This window comes from Bubalus bubalis, chromosome 7 (genome assembly GCF_019923935.1).
Source record: "Bubalus bubalis isolate 160015118507 breed Murrah chromosome 7, NDDB_SH_1, whole genome shotgun sequence".
Taxonomy (NCBI): Eukaryota; Metazoa; Chordata; class Mammalia; order Artiodactyla; family Bovidae; genus Bubalus; species Bubalus bubalis.
This window is the reverse complement of record NC_059163.1, coordinates 33,440,018-33,452,853: the sequence shown is the minus strand read 5'-3', so window position 1 is coordinate 33,452,853 and position 12,836 is coordinate 33,440,018. Positions and strand designations below refer to the sequence as shown.

The following is a 12,836-nucleotide window of genomic DNA, read 5'->3' as shown; positions in this document are numbered from 1 at the left end:
ATTACAACAGAAAAACTATTAAAAATTCCAACATATGGAGGCTGAACAACACACTGCTGAATAACCAACAAATCACAGAAGAAATCAAAAAAGAAATCAAAATTTGCATAGAAACGAATGAAAATGAAAACACAACAACCGAAAACCTGTGGGACACGGTAAAAGCAGTCTTAAGGGGAAAGTTCATAGCAATACAGGCACACCTCAAGAAACAAGAAAAAAGTCAAATAAATAACCTAACTCTACACCTAAAGCAACTAGAAAAGGAAGAAATGAAGAACCCCAGGGTTAGTAGAAGGAAAGAAATCTTAAAACTTAGAGCAGAAATAAATGCAAAAGAAACAAAAGAGATCATAGCAAAAATCAACAAAACCAAAAGCTGGTTTTTTGAAAGGATAAATAAAATTGACAAACCATTAGCCAGACTCATCAAGAAACAAAGGGAGAAAAATCAAATCAATAAAATTAGAAATGAAAATGGAGAGATCACAACAGACAACACAGAAATACAAAGGATCATAAGAGACTACTATCAACAATTATATGCCAATAACATGGACAACGTGGAAGAAATGGACAAATTCTTAGAAAAGTACAACTTTCCAAAACTCGATCAGGAAGAAATAGAAAATCTTAACAGACCCATCACAAGCACGGAAATTGAAACTGTAATCAAAAATCTTCCAGCAAACAAAAGCCCAGGTCCAGATGGTTTCACAGCTGAATTCTACCAAAAATTTAGAGAAGAGCTAACACCTATCCTGCTCAAACTCTTCCAGAAAATTGCAGAGGATGGTAAACTTCCAAACTCATTCTATGAGGCCACCATCACCCTAATACCAAAACCTGACAAAGATGCCACAAAAAAAGAAAACTACAGGCCAATATCACTGATGAACATAGATGCAAAAATCCTTAACAAAATTCTAGCAATCAGAATCCAACAACACATTAAAAAGATCATACACCATGACCAAGTGGGCTTTATCCCAGGGATGCAAGGATTCTTCAATATCCGCAAATCAATCAATGTAATACACCACATTAACAAATTGAAAAATAAAAACCATATGATTATCTCAATAGATGCAGAGAAAGCCTTTGACAAAATTCAACATCCATTTATGATCAAAACTCTCCAGAAAGCAGGAATAGAAGGAACATACCTCAACATAATAAAAGCTATATATGACAAACCCACAGCAAACATTATCCTCAATGGTGAAAAACTGAAAGCATTTCCTCTAAAATCAGGAACAAGACAAGGGTGCCCACTTTCACCATTACTATTCAACATAGTTTTGGAAGTTTTGGCCACAGCAATCAGAGCAGAAAAAGAAATAAAAGGAATCCAAATTGGAAAAGAAGAAGTAAAACTCTCACTGTTTGCAGATGACATGATCCTCTACATAGAAAACCCTAAAGACTCCACCAGAAAATTACTAGAACTAATCAATGACTATAGTAAAGTTGCAGGATATAAAATCAACACACAGAAATCTCTTGCATTCCTATACACTAATAATGAGAAAACAGAAAGAGAAATTAAGGAAACAATTCCATTCACCATTGCAACAAAAAGAATAAAATACTTAGGAATATATCTACCTAAAGGATCTAAAGACCTATATATAGAAAACTATAAAACACTGGTGAAAGAAATCAAAGAGGACACTAACAGATGGAGAAATATACCATGTTCATGGATTGGAAGAATCAATATAGTGAAAATGAGTATACTACCCAAAGCAATCTATAGATTCAATGCAATCCCTATCAAGCTACCAACAGCATTCTTCACAGAGCTAGAACAAATAATTTCACAATTTGTATGGAAATACGAAAAACCTCAAATAGCCAAAGTGATCTTGAGAAAGAAGAATGGAACTGGAGGAATCAACCTACCTGACTTCAGGCTCTACTACAAAGCCACAGTTATCAAGACAGTATGGTACTGGCACAAAGACAGAAATATAGATCAATGGAACAAAATAGAAAGCCCAGAGATAAATCCACGCACTTATGGACACCTTATCTTTGACAAAGGAGGCAAGAATATACAATGGATTAAAGACAATCTCTTTAACAAGTGGTGCTGGGAAATCTGGTCAACCACTTGTAAAAGAATGAAACTAGAACACTTTCTAACACCATACACAAAAATAAACTCAAAATGGATTAAAGATCTAAACGTAAGACCAGAAACTCTAAAACTCCTAGAGGAGAACATAGGCAAAACACTCTCTGACATACATCACAGCAGGATCCTCTATGACCCACCTCCCAGAATATTGGAAATAAAAGCAAAAATAAACAAATGGGACCTAATTAACCTTAAAAGCTTCTGCACATCAAAGGAAACTATTAGCAAGGTGAAAAGACAGCCTTCAGAATGGGAGAAAATAATAGCAAATGAAGCAACTGACAAACAACTAATCTCGAGAATATACAAGCAACTCCTACAGCTCAATTCCAGAAAAATAAATGACCCAATCAAAAAATGGGCCAAAGAACTAAATAGACATTTCTCCAAAGAAGACATACAGATGGCTAACTAACACATGAAAAGATGCTCAACATCACTCATTATCAGAGAAATGCAAATCAAAACCACTATGAGGTACCATTTCACACCAGTCAGAATGGCTGCGATCCAAAAGTCTACAAGTAATAAATGCTGGAGAGGGTGTGGAGAAAAGGGAACCCTCTTACACTGTTGGTGGGAATGCAAACTAGTACAGCCACTATGGAGAACAGTGTGGAGATTCCTTAAAAACCTGGAAATAGAACTGCCTTATGATCCAGCAATCCCACTGCTGGGCATACACACTGAGGAAACCAGAAGGGAAAGAGACACGTGTACCCCAATGTTCATCGCAGCACTGTTTATAATAGCCAGGACATGGAAGCAACTTAGATGTCCATCAGCAGATGAATGGATAAGAAAGCAGTGGTACATATACACAATGGAGTATTACTCAGCCATTAAAAAAATTCATTTGAATCAGTTCTAATGAGGTGGATGAAACTGGAGCCTATTATACAGAGTGAAGTAAGCCAGAAAGAAAAACACCAGTACAGTATACTAACACATATATATGGAATTTAGAAAGATGGTAACAATAACCCTGTGTACGAGACAGCAAAAGAGACACTGATGTATAGAACAGTCTTATGGACTCTGTGAGAGAGGGAGAGGGTGGGACGATTTGGGAGAATGGCATTGAAACATGTAAAAAATCATGTATGAAACGAGTTGCCAGCCCAGGTTAGATGCACAATACTGGATGCTTGGGGCTGGTGCACTGGGACGACCCAGAGGGATGGAATGGGGAGGGAGGAGGGAGGATGGTTCAGGATGGGGAACACATGTATACCTGTGGCGGATTCATTTTGATATTTGGCAAAACTAATACAATTATGTAAAGTTTAAAAATAAAATTAAATTAAAAAAAATTAAAAACAAAAAAAAAGCCTCTTGATGAAAGTGAAAGTGAAGAGTGAAAAAGTTGGCTTAAAGCTCAACATTCAGAAAACAAAGGTCATGGCATCCAGTCCCATCACTTCATGGGAAATAGATTGGGAAACAGTGGCAACAGTGTCAGACTTTATCTTTTTGGGCTCCAAAATCACTGCAGATGGTGACTGCAGCCATGAAATTAAAAGACACTTACTCCTTGGAAGGAAAGTTATGACCAACCTAGATAGCATATTGAAAAGCAGAGACATTACTTTGCCAACAAAGGTCTGTCTAGTCAAGGCTATGGTTTTTCCTGTGGTCATGTATGGATGTGAGAGTTGCACTGTGAAGAAAACTGAGTGCCAAAGAATTGATGCTTTTGAACTGTGGTGTTGGAGCAGACGCTTGAGAGTGCCTTGGACTGCAAGGAGATCCAACCAGTCCATTCTGAAGGAGATCAGCCCTGGGATTTCTTTGGAAGGAATGATGTTAAAGCTGAAACTCCAGTACTTTGACCACCTCATGAGAAGAGTTGACTCATTGGAAAAGACCCTGGTGCTGGGAGGGATTGGGGGCAGGAGGAGAAGGGGACGACAGAGGATGAGATGGCTGGATGGCATCACTGACTCGATGGACGTGAGTCTGAGTGAACTCCGGGAGTTGGTGATGGACAGGGAGGTCTGGCGTGCTGCGATTCATGGGGTCACAAAGAGTCGGACATGACTGAGCAACTGAACTGACTGAACTGAAATATCTCTACTTATTATAATAGTCAGTCATGACTATTCTTCAGTGTAAATCAATAAGTTGGCCAGATCCAAACTGATTTTATTACAATTGCAAGGAGCACCTTCCCAGAGCCAGTGGATAAACTGGAACATTTAATATCTAAGATATTTAAGGCTGAGAAACTATACCCTAGAACAAGGAAATCAATTCTTTTTCAAATTTTCTTTATCTATATTTGGCTGCTCTGGGTCTTCATTGCTTCAGGTGGACTTTCTCTAACTGTGGCGAGTGGGGGCTACTCTCCAGTTGCTGTGCTTGTATGCGAGCTAAGTTGCTTCAGTCGTGTCAGACTCTCTGAGACACTATGGACCATAGTCCACCAGATTCCTCTGTCCAAGGGCTTCTTATTGTAGTGGCTTGTCTTGTAGTGTGTGGACTCTTAGAGCACAGGCTCAGTAGTTGTGGCCCATGGGTTTAGCTGCCCCACGGCATGTGGAATCTCCCAGACCAGGGTTCGAATCTGTGCCCCCTGTATTAGTAGGCAGATTCTTAACCACTGGACCACCTGGGAAGTCCACGGAAATAATTTCTTGAGTATTCTATTCTTACTTTAATTCTATGCAAGAAGCCTAATATATCACTGAGTTTGTTCAGTATGCTAAGATCACTGTGAATATAGCCTTTGTACTCTGTTGGTACCTGATGAGATGAAAATAACCCCTTAGAGATGAAAAATCTAAAACACATATTTGCACCTTATGATTAACATTCTCATCTCTAAAGTAGTCCAAATGCAAATATGAATTGAGAAAGATAAGGTGCAGAAAGATTTATTTTACAACCTTGCCATGACTTGATTACTTACAACTTATTTCTGTATAGAAACCCTGCAATTTACACACACATGGTTTTGAAGGATTGGGTTTTGGTTTTTTGTTTGTATTTTTTGTACTGAGTGCTCTAGGTGCCATAGAGTTTAAGAGAACATTTCTATTTAAGGCTGTGGGAGTAAAAGAACTACAACATTCTCCTTTCTCTAAGCTCAGAAAAAGACCAAAAGACAAGGGAAGGCTTAATTTAAAGAGCTCTAAATGATTGACACAATTGTCAACTCCCCCAATTGCTAAATTTTCTGGATTAGTGAAAACTGAGACACTGTTGAAAGCACGTGCACATTCTAAAAATGTATATGCTGAATTCTTCCCCTACCCCACTTCATTTTTCCCCCAGCCCAGAATATGCTCATGTAAAACAAATGAAGTTTCTCTACACCGAGGAATTCTGACCAGTTCAAGAAAAAATATCTAAACGTACTGGTAACTTGAATTCTCTCAACAAAACCACCTAAATAGCAGTCTACAGTTAAAACCATTGTCAACAGATATCTCTTTCATAGTGAGTTTCAGTCAGCTCTTTAATCTCTAATCTTAAATATTAGCAGACACTGAGCTGAAAGATTAACATATATTTGAGACAAGTATCTAATATGAAATATTGCCAAAATAAACAGAGAAAACATTTGAGGAAAGAGACTAAAAACTAAAACAGATTATTATATTCAGAGAAAATTTTGTAAGAAATAAAACCAAAATGTTATATAAAGGAACAACCAGATAATTAAAAAGCAGTTATACATATAACTGCAGAATTAAAGAATTCAGTAGAAGTTTGGAAGATAAACTTGAGAAAATGACCAAGAAAGTCATTTTTAAAAATACTAAGGGATGGAAAAATAGAAAGAAACAGATAAGAAAATTAGAGACTACATTTAGGAAGCCTAATATCCAAATTACAGTAGCCCCAGAAAAAGGGAAAAAAGGCTAGAAAATTATCAAAGGAAAAAAATCTAAGAAAAATTTCAGGAACTGAAGCACATGAGTTTCTAGATTGAAAGAAAGAAAAGAAAGTGAAGTCGCTCAGTCATGACCGACTCTTTGCGACCCCATGGACTGTAGTCCACCAGGCTCCTCCATCCATGGAATTTTCTAGAGAAGAGTACTGGAGTGGGTTGCCATTTCCTTCTCCAGGGGATCTCCCCAACTTGGGGAACAAACCCGGGTCTCCCGCATTGCAGGCAGACGCTTTTACCATCTGAGCCACCAGGGAATCCTAAGAATCCCACTTCACTTCACTTTCTAGATTGAAAGGACCCATTAAATGCCAGCACAATGAATAAAAATAAGATCTAGATTATATCAAATTACCATAAAATTTCAAAATACTGGAGACAAAGAAAAAAAATCCAATAAGGTTTCAGAAGATGGGAGGGTAGGAGAAGAGTTTTCATTCAAAAATTTGGAATCAAAATGTCATCAGAATTCTTGGCAGAAACTATAAAACATGAAGATTATAGAGCTCTAACTTCAAAATTCAGAAGGAAAACATTTTTCAACCTAGAATTCTATACTGTTAATTAAGGTCAAGAGTAGATTGTGATATTTTCAGACATGTCAAAATGTAAACTTCCCTGAAAGTTTCTGGAACATACATTCCACAACTAAGTGAAAGTGAAATTTGCTTTCTGACTCTTTGAGACCCTGAGGACTATATAGTCCATGGAATTCTCTAGGCCAGAATTCTAGAATGGGTAGCCTTTTCCTTCACCAGGGGATCTTCCCAACCCAGAGATCAAAGAGAGATCTCCTGCATGGCAAGTGGATTCTTTACCAGCTGAGCCAAAAGGGAAGCCCAAGAACATGTCAGCAGATAGCCTATCCCTTCTCCAGAGGATCTTCCTGACCCAGGAATTGAACCGAGGTCTCCTGCACTGCAGGCAGATTCTTTACCAACTGAGCTATCAGAGAAGCCCACAGTTAAGTGAATAAAATAATAAAAAGGAAATCCAGGTATTAGGGGGTTAAACACAGTCGACAGTTGAAAATAACTCTTAGAAAGTCGCTAAAGGGAAATTCCAAATCAACAACCATGTAGCCAGGGAGTGTAGAAGTATGACATGAATAGTAGAAAGTAAATAGATATCGATAGCTGAAAAGTCCAGGTAATAGCAATGTTAAGCGGAGAAGGCAGTGGCACCCCACTCCAGTACTCTTGCCTGGAAAATCCCATGGACAGAGGAGCCTGGAAGGCTGCAGTCTATGGGGTCCCTGAGGGTTGGACACGACTGAGCGACTTCATCTTCACTTTTCACTTTCATGCATTGGAGAAGGAAATGGCAACCCACTCCAGTGTTCTTGCCTGGAGAATCCCAGGGACGGGGAGCCTGGTGGGGTGCTGTCTATGGGGTCACACAGAGTCAGACACGACTGAAGTGATTTAGCAGCAGCAGCAATGTTAAGAACCAAACAGTTGAAAACGGCTGCTCTGAGAAATGGGAAATAAGGGTAGCGGAGGAGGGCTTGCTTTTTTATAAAAAGCTGTAACAGTTTGACTCTTAAAACTAAAGTATATGAAGCTTGCTGCTGCTGCTGCTAAGTCGCTTCAGTCGTGTCCGACTCTGTGCGACCCCATAGACGGCAGCCCACCAGGCTCCCCCATCCCTGGGATTCTCCGGGCAAGAGTACTGGAGTGGGTTGCCATTTCCTTCTCCAATGCATCAAAGTGAAAAGTGAAAGGGAAGTCGCTCAGTCGTGTCCGATTCTTAGCGACCCCATGGACTGCAGCCTACCAGGCTCCTCCGTCCATGGGATTTTCCAGGCAAGAGTACTGGAGTTGGGGTGCCATCGCCTTCTCTGATATGAAGCTTAGGAGGAAAAAAAAAATCCAAGCATAGCAAAGTCATGGATAAAGGAGTAATGGTGAGCATATGAATATTTGAATATGAAAATATATTCATTCAAAATTCCAAAACTGTAGTAATTATAATTGTAAACCAAAATAAAGTGCTATAAATGTTGACAGTGAAAAATAATAATATTGGTAACAAACTACTGGGAAGTGTGACAGACAAATGAGAAGTCTGTGTACCTATTTTTAAACTTTCATAGCAGGATATGAATAACAATGTCTAAAGTTAAAACACATGATTTTTAAAAATGACTCCAACTTCTCTCTTGTTTTCCAAAGTCTTTTTTAAAATGTATGTAGAGAAGACTTTTTATTGTTAATATCTTTGTTATCAAGAAACAAATAGTCAAAATTCAATATTCTTTGATTTCTCTTCATCACATGGACTGTAGCCTACCACGCTCCTCTGTCCATGGGATTTTCCAGGCAAGGGTACTGGAGTGGGTTGCCATTTCCTTCTCTCTTCATCACATACAATGAGTATAATATTTTAATTATCAATATAAAATAACACCCTTGATACCATCTTGGTAGATTACTTTTTCTGACTATCTACCAATTTTCCATGCACTCATGTCCTTATATAGCATACATTATGCTGGTAAAGAATCCACCTGCAATGTCAGAGACCTGGGTTGGGAAGATCCCCTGGAGAAGGGAAGGGCTACCCACTAGTATTCTGGCCTGGAGAATTACATGGACTGTGTTGTCCATGGGGTGGCAAAGAGTCACACACAACTGAGCGACTTTCACTTTTTACCAATTATCTATGCACTCATGTCTTTATAAAGCATACATTATGTTACCTGTGTATATTCAAAAAGATGTCTGTAATACACTGACAAATGTTGACAATGCTTATTTCTGGGATCTTGGGTCATTCATTAATGGCCTTTCTAAAAGGAGATTATTTGTTGTTTGCAATTGTTTCTTTGTCTTGTAGAAATGAAGATTGAAACAAACTTAAAGAAATAGAAATGTTTTCTTTACCAACCTACTGCCAGAAAATGAACTAGGAGACCAATAGTGGTTCCTAGGATTGCCACCACTCCAAACACGATGAGGACAATCACCCACGGTGGCAAAGATGTCCGAGAAACTGTCACTGGTCTGCAAGTAAAGAATATGAATAAGAAAGGCATATTAGAAAAGTCAGCCATTCCAAATATTTATTTATTTTCTCTTGCTCACCCCTAGAATATCCACACTCTAAACACATTAGTAGCAAAAGACATTTGAAGACAGGAAGGAAGGAAAGAAGAAAGGATGGAAGGAGAGAGGAAGGAAAGAAGGAAGAAAGGAGAAAAAGGAGGTGAAGCCTATGAGCTTATCTTAAAGCTTATGACTGAACCTCTCTGGATCTGTGCTATGAAATTATTTTTCAGGAGTTATGATGCTTGGTGCCAAGTTACCTTTACTTAGACTCTAGTTTCCTCCCCTGATCAATGGGTAGTGGAAAAAGTAAGTGAAAACCTTGCCAGGTGGGGGGTGGGGAGGGCAGGAGGAGAAGAGAATTTATAATTTTTATCCTATGATTATGATCCTATGTTATTTACTATTCCCTTATTATATAAAAAGAACACATGCAAATATGAAGTGCCATATTGGATCAGAGCAGTGCCCATCTCACTGCCATGAATTCTCAAAGCTTCTGTGGCAAGGATCTAAAACATAGCTTTCTTTTAAGAGTTTTCCTATTTCACTGGACTAGCCCTACAAAATAATTTGAAACTAATAAAATATGGTTTTGAAGTCTTTACTTTCACTTGTAGTGTTTCCTCTCTTCCTCTTGGTCTTTCATCACTCAGAACTCTTGTGCAGCCACAGACTACCTAAGGTCTCATCAAATGCACCTTCAGAGGCAACCATGCTTTAAGATTCCCCCAAGATCCCCCAGGCAATCAGATTATTGCCTCACCCTGAAAAGTTACTCACTGAACTAGGGCCTGAACCTTTGCTGGCTAACTAGCAGTGCTTAGAAACAATGGCTTAATCCTTTGGACTCTCAGTTTAGGACTTCACACAAGTGTCAGAATGACGGAGAAGGAGGAGGTGCTCTATAAATAAAAATAATATTACCCGCCCAGCATAAAGGTGATGACTAGCTTACAGGCAAAATGAAACAGAACAAAACAATCTTTTTGTTTCTTCTCCACTTTTAAGTGTGTGTGAACGCTCTTTCCTTACTGATAGACCAAAGATGTGACTAATAAGAAAACATCAGGGTTACAAATATCATAATATTTTTAATAAACAAAGAAATCACATAACACTATTTACTTTAGTTCAATAAAAATATCCTTGGTTTGCGCTATCGCAGTGAGCATGCTCTTTCTTTTTTAAAAATTACAAATTTATTTCATTGAAATATAGTTGATTTACAATGTTGTGTCAATTTCTACTATACAGGAAAGTGATTCAGTTACACATATATATACATTCTTTTCATATTCTTCCAATATGTTTATCAGAAGATATTGAATATAGTGTCCTGGGCCACACAGTAGGACCTTGTTGTTTATCCATTCTATGTATAATAGCTTGCATATGCTAATCCCAAACTCCCAATCCTCTCCAGTACTCCCCTGACTGAGCATGCTCTTTCTAATTATATTTTTACATGAATTAATTTTTATTTTATATTGGAGCATAGTTAATTAAGAGTATTATGTTAGGATGCACATTTTTTAGAGAAATATTTGTGTAAAGTATGAGTTTGTATTTCAGTTATCCTAATTTATAATGTTATAGATATTATAAATTAGGATCAGTTAATTTTGGTATATTGTATACATTGCAATGAAAACTCCATGCATGTTTTTAAAAGGTTGGCATGAATAATCATTGTTCACATGAGGAAGTAATAATCTAATTAGATACTTGAGGGAACACATATCTATACATAGTTACACTATTCTAGCTTATGAACATTTTACAGATAAAAATACATAATTTTATATATTATTCTATAAAGAACCCTTATGAAGCAATGGTACTGTGAGATTCAAGGTTATATCCATGAAAGCACGTCAGAAAGCACAGATATTAAACAAAAATGAAGGATTCATAATCATTACCACCAATAACAATTTAACATTAGCTTTATGAGAGAAGAAACTTCTCTCTCTGCTTCCTTCTCTCCACTTTAAAATAGTCACACATTGACCTAAATGGCAAGGAAATCCAAAAAAGAGGGGTATATGTACATGTATAGCTGATTCGCTTTGCTGTACTGTAGTAAATAACACAACATTGTCAAGCAATCATACTCCAAGCAGTTTTTAATAAATAAAAATATAAAATAGATAACCAACAAGAGACCTGCTGTGTAGCACAACGAACTCTGCTCAATACTTTGTAATAACCTAAATGGGAAAAGAATTTGAAAAAGAATAGATACATAAAAAAAAAAAGAATAGATACATATATATGTATAACTGAGTCACTTTGCTGTACACCTGAAACTAACACATTATTAATCAACTAAATACTCCAATATAAAATTTTAAAAAGTTTTAATTAAAAACCAGTTACACATTAATATTGTTTTTCATTCACAGAATGTTAAGCAGCATGTTAGCTTTTTGAAGCATTCCCCAAATTGCTAAAAAAAAAAAAAACTATAGATCCCAGGTACAACATGTAAATAAGAGGGTTGCTCCCAGGCAGGAAATCCAAACTGCTGTGGAAAAATTATGAATTCCCCTCAAACTCAATTGTTTTACTGCACCCCTTGGGTGGGAGTCATAGTGGGAAAAGTGTTAATTCTTTTTATGTCAGAATTTTAGTCAAGCAAGTCTCCACTTACCTGTACATAATGTACTGATACAATGGCTGTTGATGTTAATAATGATAAAGGAAACTTCTGCACTTCTTTTGTCCTGATCAGTGGTTCTCAGGTAAATATACTAACCACAGTGATACTTGGGATCTTAAGGGCTGGGTGCAATAGCAGAAAGCAATTAAAGGGAAACTTGTTTAACAAGTGTTGATGACAACTTGGATCTGTGATTTAAAGCAAGAAATGAAAATTCTCTTTGAGTTGGATACTAAGACACAGACATAATGTGGATTGGTCATCTGACAGGTCCACCCAAGACATATCACCACAAATTGGTGAATCAGTGTTCTGACTCAGATTCCATCCACCCCTTTCCTGATACTGTGGCTCCTCCTCAGTGAAACCAACTGTACCTACCAGAGCAGTCTCTGCAAAGGACTTAAATGTACATTGTGGGTTTTTTTTTTTTTTTTGATACAATAATTCTGTTACAGTATATACACTACCATGTGTAAAACAGATAGCTAAGTAGGAAGTTTCTATATAACACAGGGAGCTCTGTGATGACCTAGAAGGGTGGGATGGGGATGGGAGGGAGGCTCAAGAGAGAGGCTGCTGCTGCTGCTGCTAAGCTGCGTCAGTTGTGTCCGACTCTGTGCGACCCCAGAGATGGCAGCCCACCAGGCTCCCCCATCCCTGGGATTCTCCAGGCAAGAACACTGGAGTGGGTTGCCATTTCCTTCTCCAATGCATGAAAGTGAAAAATGAAAATGAAGTTGCTCAGTCGTGTCAGACTCCTAGCGACCCGTGGACTGCAGCGCACCAGGCTCCTCCGTCCATGGGATTTTCTAGGCAAGAGTACTGGAGTGGGGTGCCATTGCCTTCTCCCAAGAGAGAGGAGATATATGTATGTATGTATATATATATATATATATATATATATATATATATATATCTGATTTACTTCATTTTATAGCATTAACTAACACAAAACTGTAAAGCCATTATACTTCAATTAAAAAAAATTATTTTGCCACAGCATTGCTCATTTGAAACACACTTAATCTAAAAATTCTCCCTGGACTCTCTGCACATTTTTGAAGGAATGGATCTACTGATGAA

The 12,836-nt window shown here is 37.7% G+C and overlaps 1 protein-coding gene across 1 annotated transcript in view; it reads right to left on the bottom strand.

The window, feature by feature from the left end:
• Positions 1 to 11,925, bottom strand: part of LOC102396808 (transmembrane protease serine 11B-like protein) — a 29,935-nt gene extending 18,010 nt beyond the window's left edge. Inside the window, exons 1-2 of the mRNA XM_025289985.3 lie at positions 11,742 to 11,925; positions 8,928 to 9,043 (exon numbers count right to left, since the gene is read on the bottom strand). Of these exons, the coding sequence (XP_025145770.2) occupies positions 8,928 to 9,043; positions 11,742 to 11,749 (124 nt within the window). The 5' untranslated portion in view covers positions 11,750 to 11,925. The remainder of the gene's footprint in view (positions 1 to 8,927; positions 9,044 to 11,741) is intronic.
• Positions 11,926 to 12,836: the final 911 nt, after the last annotated feature.